Below are 18,928 nucleotides of genomic sequence, written 5' to 3'. Positions count from 1 at the left end.
CGCCCCACAAGCCGGGCCCCCCTCTCTCCAGAGGCCCCCCTCTCTCCAGAGCCCCCCCCAGACAGGCACCCCAGCCCCCGTCCCCCCAGGCCGGCCCCCGCCGCTCTCTCCACAGAGGCCGACCCCCCGCCCCCAGTCTCCACAGAGGTCCCCCCAACCCCCGCCAGGCCGGGCCCCCCTCTCCACAGAGACCCCCAGGCCCCGCCCCCCAGGCCGGCCCCCTCCACGGAGCCCCCCCCCGCCCAGGCCCCGCCCCCGGCCGCCGCCGTCCCATTGGCTGCGGCCGCGGCGCCTCCCCCGCCGTGGGCACCCGCACCTGGGCCCGAACCCGCCAGGCCCGGGCTCGGCGACCACCGGCTCCCGCGGTGCAGGGCGGCCGCGGCGGCGCGCGCAGGGGGCCGCGCAGGGCCCGCGGGGCGGGGCGGGGCGGAGAGCGAACTTCTGGGAGGAAGAGGAAACGTGCGGGTGCGCCCCGCCGGCCCCGCGCCGCCCCCGCGCCCGCCCCGGCGCTCGGGCCAGAGCCGGGCCAGGGCGCGGCGCCGGCGGCAGCATGTCCGACAAGATGTCCAGCTTCCTCTACATCGGGGACATCGTGTCCCTGTACGCCGAGGGCTCGGTCAACGGCTTCATCAGCACGCTGGGGTAAGCGCCCGCGCCCTCGAGCCGCGCGCCCGCCGCGCCCCGCCGCCCTCGCCGGCCCGGGCTTCCTGGGCGCGAAGGAGGAAGTGGCCCGGGCGCCGCTCGCAGGCCTGGAGCGCAGAGCGCCGCCCCGCGGGGCCGGGGCCTGGGGCCCCCCGCGCCCCCTGGCGGCCCCCGGGCCCGCGCCCCTGCTGGCGGCGGCGAGCCGGACGCGCCCGGGGCCCCGGGCGGGAAGCGCCCCGCGGGGTGGCGCGCGGGCCCTCCGGGCCCACGTCCCCCCGGCCTGGCCCGGAGGCCCCCCGCGCGCCCGCGGAGCGCCGCCGCCGGCCCTCCTCGCCCGGCCGCCTCGGCCCCTGGCGCGCGGAGCCCTGGAGCTCCCAGGCTGCGTCCCGAGCGCGGGATTATTTCGAGGGCGAGACAGTGGCCTCCAGGGCCCGGGGCGCGCGCCGGTGGCCCGTGTTCTGTCCTGGTCCCGAGCGCCCGCGAGCGCCCGTCGCTTCTGGGGTCCACGTGCCCCGCAGGCTCCTGCTGCGCGGCGTCCCGACGGCGCGCGGGCACCCCGGGCTGCGGAGCCGGCGCTGCCACTCCCGCCCGGGGCGCGCGGGCGAGGCCGTGGGGCGGCGCGTGGCCTCCCGTGCGGGACTCCCGCCGCAGCCACGTTCTCAGCGAGCGCCCCGGGCTGCGCCGCGCGGGCCCGGCGGTGGTTTTTGCATTTCCCCCCGAAGGCTGGACGCGCTGCGCCGGGGTCGGTCCAACCCCTTTCCAGCCGGTGTCGTGTCCTGGGACCGCGAGGCGTGGGAGGGGAAGACGCCGCGGGGCTTCTGGGGGGGATTGGAAGTTCCAGTTCCGAGGCGGGGCTCCGGCAGCGTGTGCAGGTGGCCTCGGCGGCACCCATCCGCGGGGCGCAGGGCCAGGCTGCCTGGGGTTCAGATCCCATCCCCAGCGCCTGTAAATCCTGGGGCCCTGGGCGAGGTGTGCCGTCGCTTCGCGCCTCAGTCCTGTGGTCCAGAACCCGGAGGAGGGTACCGGCCTCCCGGGGTCGTGAGGAAGAAGTGGCTGAGTGCAGGGAAAGCGCTTAAAACTGTGCCTGGCTTACAGAAGTCAGCCCTGCGGTAAGCGCGGACAGTGGTAACTGCCCCTGCCTGGGTGTCCGAGCAGTCGGTAAGCCTGTGGACCCAGCAGGAGAAGGGATTTGGAACAGAGCGTAAATACAAGCCAACACAGGACCGTGTCCTCGTCCGGTCTTGCTCAGCGAAGAAGTGGGCCACAGGTGGTTAAGTCAGGAAGCTACAGCTGCAGCCCTTGTGGAGTCTGCTTCTTTGAGAGATCAGGAAACTGAGGCCAAGTGAAGTGAAGTGGCTTATCAAGAAATAGGTCGTTGATAGCAAAAGCTGGAGCTTTAGCCTCACTCCACATTCCCAGCCCCAGCAGCCTTTCTTTGGTTACACACCAGGAACTTTAAGTCTTGAGAAAAATACTGTTACTGTGTATGAAAAAATTAAGCATAGCTGCATTCCTAAATATTTATCTTCATAAGTTCCGTTTCCTCTGCCTTGTTTTATTATGTTCTGTAATGACTTTCTTTGAAAGTTTGAATGACTTTTAATGTACCATATGCATCTGTATAAATACTTCTTAATTGTATTCAAATATTTTTTCCTAATGTTTTGAACGTCCAGTTTCCTTAGAATCTGTGCAGTATATTATTTTTCTGTTACTGAGTCTTTTTGAAATTTATTTTTTAAAAAAGATACTTAGATTACATAAACTGTTACATTAAAAAATATAAAGGAATTCCCATATGCCCACTTCCCACACCTCCCTCTTTTCCCCACATTAAAAACTTTTTTCATTAGTGAGGTACATTCATTGCAATTGATGAATGCATTTTGGAGCATTGCCACTAAGCATGGATTATACTTTACATTGTAGTTTACACTCTCTCCCACACAATTCTGTAGGTTATGGCAGGATATATAATGGCCTGTATCTGTTATTGCAGTTCCATTCAGGAAAATTCCAAGTCCCAAAAATGCTCCTATAGTACACCGTTTTTTCCCTCTCCCTGACTTCAGCACCTCCAGTGGCCACTGTCACCACATCAGTGATACAATTTCTTCCATTGCTGGAATCACACTAAGTCTATAGTAGAATACCAGTAAGTCCACTCTAGTCCATATTGCATTCCCCAATCCTGAGGATTCTGGGGTGGTGATGCCCACTCCACCTCTGAGAGTGGGCTGTGCTCCCACATGGCTGATGGATGGGTCTCTCTTGCTTGCAGTTGTAGAGTCTCTCGGTTCCTTGTGGACTGAGGCTTACTGCGGGCATGGCAACACCTTCCTGCAGCTCGATTCTGGGGTGAGGAGGAGTGTTTAGAGATGCCGTCGTTGATGAAGCTCTGTGCTCTGAGGCTTCATGCCCCCTTCCTGGTATTTGCTTCTGAGCATCTTTTCAAAGGACAGTCAGAGTGCAAACCTTGCTGAGGTATGTACCCCAGGGCACTTTCTGGGCCTTCACTGGAGAGTGTCCAAAGGGTATTCAAAAGTAGCACTATGCTAGTCTCCCAGTTAAACTGGGTCCTGGGTTGAGAAAGTCCATATACAAAAATCCAGACAAATAAAGAATTAGGCAAAATTTCACTTGAGAGAGTAATGGCATCATTATATCTAGGATGCATGAAACTATAACGCTTTTCTTCTTTGAAAACAGGGCAGCTCTGAAAACATGTTCATTTAAAAAAAATTTGGAACATCAAATAGAATTAAATTGTAACTATTAATAATTTTATTAATGAATATTTCATACTCTGCTCTGTATGAGATATGCAAATAATGCTGTAAAAAGCCCTGAAGTTACTTTCAGAAAGCATCTGGCAACTTCTCTAAAAGGCTCACTTAATATTTTAAAGGACTACATTGTCCATTTTCTGATCATCTAAATATTAAATTAAAAAGTCATGAAGCAGAGAACGGGAAACGAGAAGAAAAAGGTGAATTTGTTTCACTGACCTTCAGTCTTATACCTGGACGGAGCTCCCTGGTGGCTTGTGCCTACCTGGGAAGGTCTGCCCCTGGCCCTGTGCAGGCCTCCACCACCAGAGTGCTCTTCTCAGTGGGAGTGGTCAGATAAGATGGATTTTGATTTTAAAAACTAAAGATATCTTATCATTATTTAATATAAAGGATTCTGCAGTTACCCTCATCACCTTTATTTCTGTTAACAGACAGGTAGCTTTGAAAGGTAGAGATTTTGTATATAAAATAATTTTCTAAAATTCAGAGATGTAAAATTTCAACTATTGAGAAACTATCCCATTTAATTTCATAATAGCGTAATTGAGGCCATGAGATATAATCAACTGATAAATCAGCCTGCCTTCTTTGAACGTGGTTCTTTTGTTCATTCTGTTTTTTACCTATGACACTGCACAGTTTTTTAAATGATCATTTTACTGCTTAGAATTTTCTTTAACTTATGGAACCAATTTTCCTCAGATTTTGTGGGACCATGTTCCCATGCCACATGGAATGTTATTAGGCAGCTGTTGGGGTAGCATTACCTACTTGGTTAGCTAGAAATAGTGGGTATTGAACCCAAGGCCTCATACATGGGAAGCAGGAGCTCAGGCATTGAACTACATCCATTCCCAATCCATTTACATTTAAAGTCACTACTTAAAGTGCAGGACTTTCTTCTGCCATTTTGCTATTTAGTCTTTGTATGTCTTATACCTTTTTTGTCCCTGAATTCTTCCATTAATGCCTACTTTCATTTTTATTTGATTTTTTTTTGCATTGCCCAGTATGGAGTCCCTTATCTATTCTGGATCTGTTTTTCATGTATTTTCCTTGTGGTTACCATCGGGTTAAAATTTAACATCCTAAATACATAACAGTCATCTCTGATTTGATACCAACTTGACTTCAGTAGCATACACATACACTGTTTCCTGTGCTCCTCTACCCCACCTTTCTTTGTACTTGTTATCAGTTATATCTTTGTACACTGAATGTCCAAAATCATAAATTTATCATTACTACCCAGTTCTACCCAGAGCAGTTTACAAATTCAATGAAATCCCAATCAAAATTCCACAACCTTTTATGCAGAAATGGAAAAGCCAGTCATCAAATTTATACGGGAGGGTGAGGGATCCCCAAAATCCAAAGCCATCTTGAGAAACAAGACTGAAGTTGAAGAACTCATACTTCCTAATCTTAAAACTTACTACAAAGCACAGTTTGCAAATTAGCATGGTACTGGTATAAGAACAGACATATATATCAATGGAGTTTAATTGAGAGCTCAGAAATCAACACTCAAATTTATGGCCAACTGTTTTTTGACAAGGGGGCAAAGACCACTTAATTGGCAAAGAATAGTCTCTTCAACCAGTGGTCCTGGGAAAAACAGATCTCCATTTGCAAAAGAACAAAGGCAGACCCCTACCTCTTACCACATATAAAAACCAACTCAAAATGGATCAAAGACCTAAATGTAAGAACCAGATCTATAAATTTCCTAGAAGAAAACAGAGAAGCATCTTTAGGACCTTGTGTTATGCAATGGTTTCTTAGACTTTACGCCCAAAACACAAGCAATAAAAGGAAAAATAGATAAATGAGATCTCATCAAAATGAGAAACTTTCTACTATCTCCGATAAGGGTTTAATATCCAGAATATATAAATTATTCAACTCAACAACAGAAAGACAAACAACCCAATTAAAAAATAAGCAAAAGACTTGAAGAGACATTTCTCTACAGAAGATATACAGACAAAAAGCTTATCATTAGTCACTAGGGAGATGCAAATCAAAACCACAATGAGGTACCATTTTACACCCACTAGCATGACTACTATTAAAAAAACATTACAAGTGATGGAGAGGATCTGGAGAAAAAAGAATACTCTTTCATTGATGGTGGTAATGTAAAGCAGTGCAGCACTGTGGAAGACAATTTGGTAGTTTCCCAGAAAGTTAAGTATAGAATTACCATATGACCTGGCAGTGCCACTTCTACATATATACCCAAAAGAAGTGAAAGTACATTTTTAAACAGATATTTGCACACCAGTGTTTATAGTGGCCTTTTCACAATTTCCAAAAGATGGAAGCAACCTAAGTGTCTATCAATTGGTGAATGGATAAACAAAATTTAGTATATACATATATGGAATATTATTAATTAGTAAAAAGGAATGAGATTCTGATACATGCCACAGCATGGATGAACCTTGAAGATGACATATTGAGTGAAATAAGCCAGACACAAATGGACTAATGTTGTATCATCTCACTCATATGAAATAATTAGAATAAACTCATGGAGTCAGAATCTAGAATATAAGTTACTAGTGGAGAGGGTGGGGGTAGGGAATAGGGGTTTTGCCTTAAAATTAATAGAATTTCTGTTTGGGATGATGGAAAAGTTTTGGTTATGGATGGGGTAATGGTAGCACAACATTGTGAATGTAATTAACAGCACTGACTTATAAATTTGAATGTGGCTGAGGGGAAATTTTAGGTTGTGTATGTCACTAGAGTTAAAAAACAAAACAAAATACACTGTGTAGGTATTTATTTTGGAAGTTGGCTCAGTGCTGTGACACTGAAGCGGCCTGCTACTTGTTCCTTGCTCTCTGTTGGCTGGAGGTCTGTTCTTCCTCTGCTGCTAATTAGCCATTGATCTTGTTCATATCTTTTATTCTCTGTTTATGTCTGTTTCTTTGTGGAGAATGAGGAGGAGTATATATGCTGTACCCCAAACTCTTTCCAGTCTAGGGTACTATAAAAGTGAATGAGAGAGAGAAATGAAAGAGCCTGATTGGATTTTTTTAGAAAATTGCTAGGAAAATCCACAATATGCTTATATTTTGCAAACTTTACATCTCTTCAAAGGCCTTATGAATTAAAGCCAATAGAGAACTGGAGACTGGCATTATATCAACTTAGCAAAAATAATTTGTTCCACTGTAATATAAAAAAACTCACTGGAAGAGCAAAAATTAAAGTTCATGATTTCCATTGTAGCACTTTAGTCTTTGGACACTTTTGGTAGCACGATTGTTTTCACAAAATCAACTTAGCCAGGTAGTTAATGAGAATGAGCCACGCAGCATTTTCAAGGTAATAAATAGATGTTTATTTGTATGCAGATGATTTCACCATTTAGTGTATAAATGAGCGTTGGAAAATAGATATTGTTACTGCTTAACTTGTGGTAATCTTTACAATAAGGTAATGAATATTTTATTTGACAAAGCCACACAGTTTCACAATATTTGACTTTAGCAAGCCCCTCTTGAAGGCTCTTCCAGCTGGGAGTGTGACCCACCTTTTCAGTTTGATTCCACAGTGCGTTCCTTCTATCTTCTGACTCAGAGAGGTGCTTTTTTTGGTACCAAGTTTGAATGCCCCAGTTGCAAAGGTTTGTATTTCCCTTTTTCTCCCCAGTTATCCTTTAACCAACATTTACCTGATGGTTCTGAATCCTGAATTATTGCAAACTGAGGTATAGTTTTGTTCTTCCCCCAGCTTGTGTAGGTACAAGGGGCCTTGTTTGTATTTTCTAGCTTAATTTTTATCTAAAGATCTATTTAAGAAATATTTGTATTGACTTTATTTAAGGAAAACTGCCTTAAATCCTACTGGACAAAGTGAATTTTTCTGAAATTGAGTTTTTGCTACTGATTTTAGGATTATAGTTTATATTTTTCTTTGAAAAGGGAAGGAGGAAGTTTTGGGATAGGCTGTACCATTTAAAAAGGCAGTTTTAATTGTCCCCCTCCCTCCTGTTTTTTTCTATACTGGGATTTACTTCCTTGGTCATGTCCACGTCTGACACTTCATATTTATGGGTGTTTAGACTTGACCAACGGTCAGGTATGGCGGACGAGAAGGAAGCATAGCAGAATTCCTGGGATGGGTGGGATGGTAGAATCAGTGAAAGGAGTAATATTCCTTTTGACTGTCCTCTGCAAAATTGAGGGTTAGTGGAAAGTGTGCGTAGGTGTATTTGTGCATGTGATCATCTATATTTGCACATTTAAGGACTGCTGATTGAGGCTTGAGGTTTCTTCTCAGGGTCTACCAGAAAGCAGCACGCACTAGTTAAGTCTTGAAAAGGTTGCAGTCAAATGACCACCAACTGATATGTGCTCTCAGAGCATTGTAGAAGTCTCTTAACCACAGTGACAAAAGTTTGGGACTCTTATTTTTACTTCCTGTTTGATTGTGGCCATTCAGTTAACTTTTCAATTCTTTGTTTTCAAGTTCAATGAAGGACGTTAGGTGGGGTGATGTGCAACACACAGTTTATAATTTGGACTTAGTTCTCATGTGTGATACTTAAATTTTATTGTTTCCAATCAGATTCTCTTGAATTTCTCCTATTGATCTTTTTTTTCCTTGCTTAAAATTTTTGATATTAAAATGCTTACAGATTCAATCCATTATTATCTTTTCTTTACTTAATTATACTTTACTTATAGTTACAAAAATCTTTCCTTTGTTAGAACTATTTTATCAAATTTTAGAGTTGTATAATGAAGCAGGGAGTGGTTACAGTCAACTTTTCCCTTTGCTTAATTTTTAAGTTATGTTCAGTATCTTCCAAATATAACTGTTACGTAGAATACCCTGTATTATTTCTTGCTATAACTAGGTATATATGCTTAACTTTATTTTTGCTAAGACATATGATAATGTGATGAGATTATCTAAAAAAACCATTGGACACTTCAATGCATATTCAGTGGGGAAGTACAATAAAATATAATATAAAAAAATTATTAGGAAAGTTGTAGGTTTATAGAAAAGTCATGCAGAAAATAGAGTTCCCGTTTACCTCCACCCCTATTATTAACACTTCACATTAGTGTGGTATATTTGTTACAGTCGATGAAAGAATATTATTATACTTGTATTATTAACTATAGTCCATGGTTTAATTTTAGAATTTATTTGTGGTACAGTCCTATGTCGTTATTGCTGTTGTTGTTTTTTAAAGAAACTTTTATTCTAGTAACATAGATACAATCTAAAATTTCCCCATTTAGTCACACTCAAATATATAATTCAGTGCCGTTAATTATGCTAACAATGTTGTGCTGCTACCGCCACCATCCATTACCAAAACTTTTCCATCACCAAATAGAAACCGCAATTTAAGCATTAGCATCCCCTTTCCTAGCCCCACCCTGATATCGGGTAGCCTGTATTCTAGTTTCTGACTCTATAAAATTGCTTATTCTAATTATTATGTATCAGTGAGATCATGCAATATTTGTCCTTTTGTAATATATAGTATAATCTTAAATGCTGAGTTTTGAACAGTCTAATGATTAGACGTGTAATGTAGTTGAACTTGAAATCAGCTCAAGTACAAAGACAATTTCTGAAGTGGTTAACAAAGTCTATTTTAAGCTGAAAAGTCAACTATTTCTTCATCCTAGAAGTGGTTCCATAAATGACTTTGCAGCTTGCAGACCCTCCCTGGCGGTTAGTTCAGTCGGGCAAACAGCCATCACTCCTCTAGTGCCCAAGCACTTGGCTTGGACAGAGTGCAATCAGGAGCCACTGCTTGGCATCACTCTAAGCTAAAGGGAAGCCTTTTTTTTTTTTTTTTTTTCATAGATAATGCTTTTCACAATCGTATCTTCCCTTGGGAACTGTTCTTGTACAGATAGTGTGTAGATAACTTACAGGATAAAGACAATACTAGAGGCTTGAAGTTTATAACTTCATTTTCAGATACAGGGTGTGTCTTCATAATATATATATAAATAAAAAGCAGCATTAGTGGACTTTAGTAACAAATATATGGCATAATACCAGATTGAATTTTACTCTGTTGTTATATCAAAGGTAATGGATCATCAGATTATAATCAAAGAAGTAAAACTTTAATAATCTTTCCTTCAGTCATTCATTTAATAGATAAAACTGTGCCTTTGCAAATGCTTGTTGCTAATTTTTTAAATAGCGGTTGCCTCTATGTGTTGATTTTGATTTTCTCTTTGCATCTTCTTTATTTCCCAGATTTTATATATGTTCCTTTAACTGAACATCTGTTACTTTTATAGTTAGGAAAGTTAACTAAAATGAAAATTAAAATGATGTTTTTAAGGAGTCTAATTTCTTCTTATTGTAAATCAATATTTATTTTAAAAAAGCATAAATAAAGCATTTACCTGGTTATGGTTAGTAGGGGAAAACCACAAACTAGAAAACTGCATGTTGATGATATAGATCATCTAATTTTACCATACAAAAGTTTGTTCCTGGTTATTGTATTTTAAAATTTATAAAGGAAAAAAATTTGTCAGGCCAGGAACGCTGAGCAATTATGGATGTATTTACCTCATGCAGCTAAATATATACAATATTCTGTTGTATTTTACAAGTCTGTTTACACATGTAAGAAGTATGTACTTTAGCATGGCTGACAGTCATTCTGGTAATTTGTAGTTACTCTGTAACCTTAGTTCTGTGAGCATCTAGCTTGTTTCCATAGGCATTAGTTTGTGAGGGGAATTAAAATCAATCAATTAAGTGTTTTTATTGAATATCTTTGAAATGAATGGATTTTTTTTTCCTGCCAGAATTCAAATCAATAATTGCTTAACAAAAACCCTTACATAGTTTATACCAAAATACACACAAACATCTCTAACCTTGATTTAGAAACAAGTTAAATTATCAGGTTATTTGGAAAAAAATTTAATCACGAAATGGAAAATGTGTCCACATTATAAACTAAGTCTGTGTGCTGATGTGTGCTGCAGATGGACTCATTAACTCATTTAACGAGTACTTATTGAGCCCCAACAGTGGAGCGGAGATGCAAGGGGGAGGAGATGCCAGGTGCTAAGCTGTTTTAATTACCTCTTCCTCTGAGAATCTGTAGTGTAACACTCTGGCATCTGTGGGAGACACAAAGGCATTTACACTCTCTCTGCCCTTGGTATTGTAAGTGCTGCAAGACCAGGAGTTGAATCTTCCTTTTAAACCTTGTGTGCTCAGCACACAATTTCTGGTACCTAGCAGGTGTTTAATAAATATTTGTGAAATCAGTGACATAATTGTTTAGTGATGAAGATAAGACTGGCATTGCATACTGCCACGTAAGTCAGTTATTTTTAAATGCTGTTAGAATGATTAAAACAGTATCATAGGAAGTCAGAGGAGGAGCCTTTCTGACTTCTCTGCTAACTGGAGTGACCTGTGGAGGGCTTCACGGAGGAGGTGGCATTGAAGCTCGACATTGAAGGATCATTGGGATGGCTGTTAGTCTCTAATCTATGCCCTCGTTGGTCATGTGTTCTTGAACTTCTTATTTTACTTATCGGTGAACTTTTTATGTCCATTTTAATAACTCCAGAAAACTGAAGAAAGCAATTTGATAATACTGACTTATATGAAGACAGAAGAAATAATCTCAGAATATACTTTATGTTTCTTTACCAAATATGGGAATTTTGAATTTGGCTCAGATTCTGGGTTTCTTTAGGCTGCCCTCCTACAGGCCAGGCTCACATGGCGTGAGCTGATGAGGTCAGGACTGCGTAGCCCAGTCTGAAGAGCACCAGCGATTATTTTGGGGAAATTTATACGCTGTACCCAGCTCCTTTGTTTTTTGCCCTCTCCTCTCATTTCTCCTAGCGTCTCCTCGTGAGACTTGGAGTCTGCTGAAAGGTCCAGGGAACAGAGATGATGAGGGTCCCTTCCCCCAAAATGGGGCTTAATGGTTTTGCCTCATACAGCACCTTGATTTGCTGAGTCTACCAGACCCTCTCTCCTCTCGGTGCTTTAACAAGCGACAGAGGCCACAGGTGGATTCCTTGACGGCGGGGAAGGGCACAGGACGTGAACAAAGCTCAGTCTAAAGCCACGTCTAAATTCTTAGACTTCAAGTGTATATTGTCCAGGTCCTTTCTGCTGTTGAGTTGTTTGAACCCCTGTTAACAATATCATAATAAAAATCTTTCTGTGCGCATTACAAAATGCTGGACTTTTCCTATATGTCCGTTATCCAAGAGAATTCCTCAGCTGAGTCTTAGAGAAAACAGGCTTTTAATGAAGTAATGTCTAGTTATCTCAGCCCTCTGAGATGGTTTTACTTCTCTGTGGTGGTAATGACTAATTACAAAAAAAATCACTGAGGGCGAACACTGCTGCTCTTCATATATTATCTCCTTTTGAAAATAGCGTTCTTTAAATTATGTAGGGGATTTATATGGATCACCAGGGCCAAATGTATTAAACCTAAGAACTTGACCCAAATGACCAAAAAAGAAAACATACAAACAACTGGATTAAAAAGTTGTTGATTTACTTGAACAATGGCCAATCAAAGTGTATTATTTATAAGAATTTCAGAGAGTAATGTGCTCTCCAACTCAGGTTCCAATTCACATCTCATTAACTGTTTGCAAACCTGGTAGTGAGTTGTCTTGGAGCTCTTGACAAACATTCTGCAGGTATTCCTTGCTGTCCTAACTCTGCTCTCAGATGCCAAACGATTTGGAAAGCAAGGGATACTTGAATATCACTTTGCCCACATAGATACAGCTTAAGGGTGAAAGAGTATATTATATTAGCGGTAGGTTCTTTTGTTTACAAGGAAGAGAAACTATCGCTGTAGCTTAAGCAAAGAAGGAGATTTATTGTTAAGGCTCTTGGTGGAGCTCCAAGAAGTTGAATGATGAGCTGAACGACCTTGCGCTAGGAAATGCAGAAACCGAGGGCTGTGTGGGAAACTCGCAGCAGGACTGCGCTCTGGTCCTCCATTAACCTGCATCTGCTCCAGTGATTCCTGTACCCTGGGGCTCTCTTCTTAAGTTTCAGATTACAGGATGATAGAATTTGGCCTCACTGGGATGGTGATAATCACTTATGTCCACGAAGACAAGTCACGATGCCCAGGCCTGGCAATGAGGGAAGTCACTGTGAGCAGGACTCTGATTCCTGCTGCTAGGGGCAGTGTGGTGTGGGAAAGAACAAAGCAGACCTGGGCTCGAGCTGAGAGGTGGCTGCCTCGTGGGTAATTCAGGAGTGACTTCTTGGTGCCTTTAAAAAAATCTGTAGACTGGGAAGTGAATGTGGCTCAAGCAATTGGGCTCCCGTCTACCATGTAGGCAGTCCAGGGTTCGATGCCCAGGGCCTCCTGGTGAAGGCAAGCTGGCCTGGGTGGTGAGCTGGCCCATGTGGAGTGTTGGCCTGCATGGGATGATGGCCTGCGCAGGAGTGCTGGCCCACGCACAGAGCTGATGCAGCAAGATGACGCAACAAAAAGAGACACAGATAAGAGATGAAAAGAGACAGAAGACCAGGGAGCTGAGGTGGCGCAAGAGAATGGTCACCTCTCTCGCACTCTGTAAGGTCCCAGGATTGGTTCCCGGAGCCACCTAATGAGAATATAAGCAGACACAGAAGATCACACAGCGAATGGACAGAGAGAGCAGACAAAGGAGGGAGGGAGGAGAAATAAATAAATCTTAAAAAAAAAAATCTATAGACTGGGGATAATAATTACACCAACTTTGTTCCACAAGGTATTTTTGAAATAAAATAGTATCAGAAAGTGTTTTGCAAACTATAGAACTTAATTAAATATGATTTTTTGACTCAACAGTCTTGTGTTAAAATAGTTTTATTAAGATTTAATTCACACATCATAAAATGATCCCTTTAAAGTATATGATTAAAAAAAATATATGATTCCTTTTTTTAAAAGATTTATATTTTTTATTTATCCCTCCCTCCTGCCCCCAGTTGTTTGTGCTGTCTGCTCCTGTGTTCATTTGCTGTGTGCTCTTTTTTGTCTGCTCGTCTTCTCTTTAGGAGGCACCAGGAACTGACCCTGGGACTTCCCATGTAGGAGTGAGGTGCTCAGTTACTTGAGCCATCTCTGCTCCCCACTTTGTTGTGTTTCTCATTGTCTTTCCTTCTTGTGTCTCCTTGTTACATCATCTTGTTGCTTCAGCTCGCTGTGCCTATCCATCATGCCAGGTTGCTGTCTTGCTCATCTTCTTCAGGAGGTACCGGGAACTGAATCTGGGACCTTCCATGCGGTAGGTGGGAGCTCAATCATTTGAGCCACATCTGCTTCCCTATGCCATGCTTTTAAAGTATATTCAGGAAGCGGACTTGGCCCAGTGGTTAGGGCGTCCGTCTACCACATGGGAGGTCTGCGGTTCAAACCTCGGGCCTCCTTGACCCGTGTGGCGCTGGCCCATGCGCAGTGCTGATGCGCGCAAGGAGTGCCCTGCCACGCAGGGGTGTCCCCCATGTAGGGGAGCCCCGCGTGCAAGGAGTGCACCCCGTAAGGAGAGCCGCCCAGCGCGAAAGAAAGTGCAGCCTGCCCAAGGATGGCGCCGCACACATGGAGAGCTGACACAACAAGATGATGCAACAAAAAGAAACACAGATTCCAGTGCTGCTGGTAACAACAGAAGCGGACAAAGAAGATGCAGCAAATAGACACAGAATAGACAACTAGGGCGGGGGGGGGGGGTGGGGAAGGGGAGAGAAAAACAAAGTATATTCATAGAGTTGTGCAACCATTGCCACAATCAATTTTAGAACATTTTCATCACCCCATGAAGAACTCTTGTATCCATTATTAGTCATTCCCCATTTCCTCTTTCTCCCTACCTGTCTACTTTCTGTCTCTATGGATTTACCTGTTGTAGAAATTTCATGTAAATGGACTTATGTAGTATGTGGGCTTTTGTGACTGGTTTCCTTCACATAACATAGTGCTTTTATCTGTGTTTATCTGTGTTGTAGCATGTATCAATATGTCATTCCTTTTGTATTCCCGAATAATATTCCATTGTAAAGATACAGCACATGGTGTTAATCCACTCATCAGTTGATGGACATTTGTGTTGTCTCCACTTTTGCGCTACAATGAATAATGTTGTATGAAAATTTGTGTATGAGTTTTTGTTTGGACATAGGTTTCCATTTCTGTTAGGTATATCCTAGGAGTGAAATTATGGTAACTCTGTTTAATAATTTGCTTTAGCATTCTCTATTCTCTCTTCCCTTATCTACTCTCACCCCTACCACTTTATAACATGCAATATAATTTACTGCTTATTCTACCCTCTGTCTGGCATCCCCAGGTAGGATGTAAACCCTTTGAGGGCAGAGATCTTTTTGTTTCGTTCATTAAAATCCCAAGTATTTGGCTCCATAAATATTTACCATATGAATATCTGAATTAGGGTATACATACTTACAAATCTTTAAGGAACGCTGAGCATCGTTTCCTCTCCGGAAAACAGTCAGTGTAATTGTTCTTATTTATCAAAGGCCTTGTAATCCATACAGGGAATTCTTCTAAGCTGTATGGAAGTTGCCAGTGGATATATAGGTACTTTAACACTCTCTTGGGCCATGCCTCTGCCACACCCAGGCCAGCATGTGATTATAGTTATGTACAGTAATATAGGTCGCCCAGTTTAATGGTTTGCATGTTACAGTCACATTAAAAAGTTGATATTTCTGTAAGTTCACTTTGTTTTTATGTCAACAAAGAATGAATTTGTAAACATTTTGTGAATTCATTTCTTAATTAAGATCAGCCCTTTCTCTTAGTAGATGGTACATGATATATTCAGAAAGACATTTTGTCCTTTAGTTGCTATTGGCAGAAAAAAATTGAAAATAATTTGCTGGTATGAAACCCAGAGAGTAGCTGGAGAATTTTCAGAGCTTTAGAAAAATAGAAGGGACATATGGTAGCATGTAATTTTTATTTTTAAACTCAGCAATAAGTGTCTAGAAAAGGATAGGAGCTTAATCAGTGTAAGTTGAGGAGAACAAATGATCAGTATTTTTTCTTTGTTAATTTAGATTGTATCTATTATTGTAATATGCTTTGCTTTAGCCTATTCCAAAGGTACTTATGTTGCTAATCTCTTTAAAAATAGACCCTTATTCTAGGAACCCTCACTTATAACAATGTGTAAAGGAAGATTTCCTTGAGAGCATATTTGCATATAGAGGAGAAATAAAGTGAATTTTTTTGGTATGTACAAATTACAAAATCATTAAAAAAACTAGATGTTTAACAATGTCTTATCCTTATAAAACTAATTTCAAGTTGAAAGATACAAAAATATTATCAGAGTTTTGCTTTATTACTATAACAATCAAATTAATCCAGTTTAACTATATCAGACAGAGTAAAGGCAGCGACCTGAAAAACTCTGTCACCCAAATCACCAAACACATTTACGAGAGCAACCCAAAGCAAGTTAATGATTTAAGGACCAGTGACTTGTGTCACTGCTAACGTTCAAGGTCATTGCTAATGTCAGGGACATAACTACTTAAACATTTGCATTTCAAGTAGATTTTCTACTTCAAGTCATGTTTTCAAAGAGGATAATTTCAGTCATGGTTCATTATGACAGGTGGCAAAGGTAAACAAGAGGATTTTGTTGTACTTAGGATCCCTACATTTACGAAGAGGAATGGTAAATATTAAGGGAAATTTCAGTTTAATAAAAATTCACTGTCAATTAAAGTGCTAGTTATTAAGAACTCTTCTAAACTAATTTATGTCCAGGATTAATAACACATGAGAAAAGAACCTTTCTTTACCTTTCTTCTCTTACTTACCTGACAGGTTGTGATTTAATAGTTGAGGTCCACTTTTAATCCCATAAGAATAATGAACTTCCTTTTCCAATAATTACACATGAAGTGTTTGTTATCTGTTAAGGAGAACGAAGTGCTTACCCAAAATCTTGGCTGCTGGAGAATCTCAGAAGATTTTTTAAAGTATTATCAAAATGCAAGTGTGAAAGTACTTTGTCAATAATTGAAGAATTTGAAGAAAAAATTGTTTAGGTAAATAGACATTTAGAAGTACTTAGAGGTAAATATTTGGCAATAGATAGCTATCCATAAAATTATACTATAAACCTTTTCTACAGATTAGCTAAGCATTTATGTTACATATTTCAAAATGGAAGTTATTAATCCAGTGAATTCCAAAGAATTAATAAATTATTAATAATTTATTTTTAGCTCAGTTTATGTTAAAATGCTTGTTAATTTCTATTTTGGCATTAGAGATGGGTAGGTATTCTCCCAATCAATTTTTCCTTCTGTGCTAATAGAAGTAGCCAAGTTTGTGGGTGCCCAAACAAAGGCCTCATTTTCTAGCCTCCCATGCAACCAAGTATGGCCATAGAACTATACTTTGCCCCTAACATAGGGGTATACTCTGCCCTTCCCCCTTCTCGCCTCTTGGAATATGGACATGGGAAGAATCCACCTTGTACCATGCTGATGAAGCCAATCACTAGGAATCAAGAGCACTAGAGCATTGGGAAACAATCCTTAAATCCTGTTCTGTTACCTTCTAACAAGGATGCTACTAGATGGGCAGACAAGTGCCATCTTATATATTCCCTACCTAGGCAATATGAAGCCACTGAAGGATTTTAAGCAGGAGAATCAAGTAATCAGATTTTGCTCTAGGAAGATCCGGCAGTTGTACAGATAAAAAAATTGAAGCAAGCTGAAAATGATAGGTACCAGAAGTATCAGGGTGACACATCTTGGTCGTCTTAACTGAGACAGCTATAGTGGGATGAAAAGTGACTTGTCATCAGGGTCATTGAAGGCACAATATCTTTGTTTCCTGATCAACATCAGCTCTAGAGAAGATTTATTAGTTAAAATAGTCAACGTTGAAAATAAAAACCAATAAAAAAATTCATTGTTGCTTTTTCCTTTACAAACTGAACACATAGATCCAAAGGAATTTTCTCTTTAATTTGCTCAGACTTGGATAAATTGGTATTAAGCCCAGCAAAACTTCAGCTTTTCCAGACTTCTGAGATGCTGTTTTCTCTCCAGTCTCATTTTGTACCATGGTCCCTTCCCTGGTTCTCTGCTTCTGGGACATGGACTTTTTTTATTCTTATTTTTTAAGTTGCACAAAAATTCTGAGTTTGTTCTTGCCAGGACCTTTTCATATTCTTTTCCTTCTGTTTGGTTGGTTTCCCTTCTTATGTTCATACCTTAACACCTAATTCACACTTCCTTATTCAGATTTCAGCTCCCTGACTCTTCAGCAAGCCTTCCCTAATACTCCAAACTGTGTGAAATCCCTTTGTTATATGCTCACACAGCACTGTAGACATTTCTGATTTAGTTTGCTAAAAGCTGCTGGGTGCAATACACCAGGTTGGTTGGCTTTGTAATGGAAATTTGTTTGGTTAAAAGCTTACAGTTCTGAGGCTGGGGAAAATATCCAAATCAGGGCCTCAGCTGAAGTTCTCTCCCTGGTTGGGTGCTGGTGATCCTGGACTCCTGCCACCTGGAAAGGCACAGCGCAGGCTCTGCTGGTCTCTGCCTTCTCCTGCAGGATCCCTCTCGCCCCAAGTTCAGCGGTGGGTGATTGGTGACGTGGTGGGGTGTGATGACAGCATTGGACCGTCTCTCCCTGCTCTGCCTGGCCTTGTTGCTAGTTCTCCTTCTGTGGCTTTTCTCTCTCCTGTGTTCATGGATTTTAGCTTCTGGAGGCTTTTCTCTCTCCCTGCAGCTTTTTTCCTGTGTCTGTTGCTTTTTAGTCTTCCATTTATAAAGGACTCCAGTAAGAGGATTAAAACCCACCCTGGGCCATGCCCTACCTGAGCAATCTAATCAAATGGCCCGGAACTGATCAAATCTAATCAAACGTTCACAGTAGGTTCAGTTTACCACTTGTACTTTTAATTTTACTTCCATTCCTTTGATTGTTTGATTATGGTTCCCTTTCTCACTAGACTCTAAACTCTTAAGGGCACCGACCCTGTCTTGTTTTGTTCAAAAATGTATTCCCAGTGCCTCACACAGTATCTGTACCATAGCAGGTGCAAAAGAAGTATGTGTTGAATAAATGAGTCACATTTCAGCGTATTGGTTAAGAACATGGACTTTGGATTCAGACAAACCAGGTTTTAAATTATGGTTTTATTCTTTGTTATTGTGTAAACTTTGGAGGTTATTTAATACCGAGAACCTCAGTTTCCTTACCTGTAAAGTGGGATTATTGCCTAGTTTTTAGTACTGCCAAAAGGATTACTGAAGTTTTTGTAAAGCACTTAGCAGAGTATCAGGCACATAGTACAAAGAGCATAGTAAATGTTCATAGGTGGAAGCCCTTAGTTTTATTATTACTATATCTGAAAAAAAATCAGCATGAGTTTCCTTTCAGAAGCTTGGCTGAGTTCATATTGCATTTATGTTTACATTTTTTTTTTTTACAAAAA

General features: G+C 41.8%; 1 protein-coding gene across 3 annotated transcripts in view; it reads left to right on the top strand.

Moving 5' to 3' along the window:
- Window positions 1-441: 441 nt before the first annotated feature.
- Window positions 442-18,928, top strand: part of ITPR2 (inositol 1,4,5-trisphosphate receptor type 2) — a 480,765-nt gene continuing 462,278 nt past the window's right edge. The window contains exon 1 of one of the 3 annotated variants that reach the window (XM_058282925.2): window positions 442-642. In XM_058282925.2, coding sequence (XP_058138908.1) covers window positions 551-642 — 92 coding nt within the window. In that variant the 5' untranslated portion in view covers window positions 442-550. The remainder of the gene's footprint in view (window positions 643-18,928) is intronic. The other 2 variants (XM_058282929.2, XM_058282926.2) reach the window with 2 other exon arrangements.

This window comes from Dasypus novemcinctus, chromosome 20 (genome assembly GCF_030445035.2).
Source record: "Dasypus novemcinctus isolate mDasNov1 chromosome 20, mDasNov1.1.hap2, whole genome shotgun sequence".
Classification (NCBI taxonomy): domain Eukaryota; kingdom Metazoa; phylum Chordata; class Mammalia; order Cingulata; family Dasypodidae; genus Dasypus; species Dasypus novemcinctus.
The sequence above is the reverse complement of the archived record's forward strand: the minus strand, read 5'-3'. Positions and strand labels throughout refer to the sequence as shown.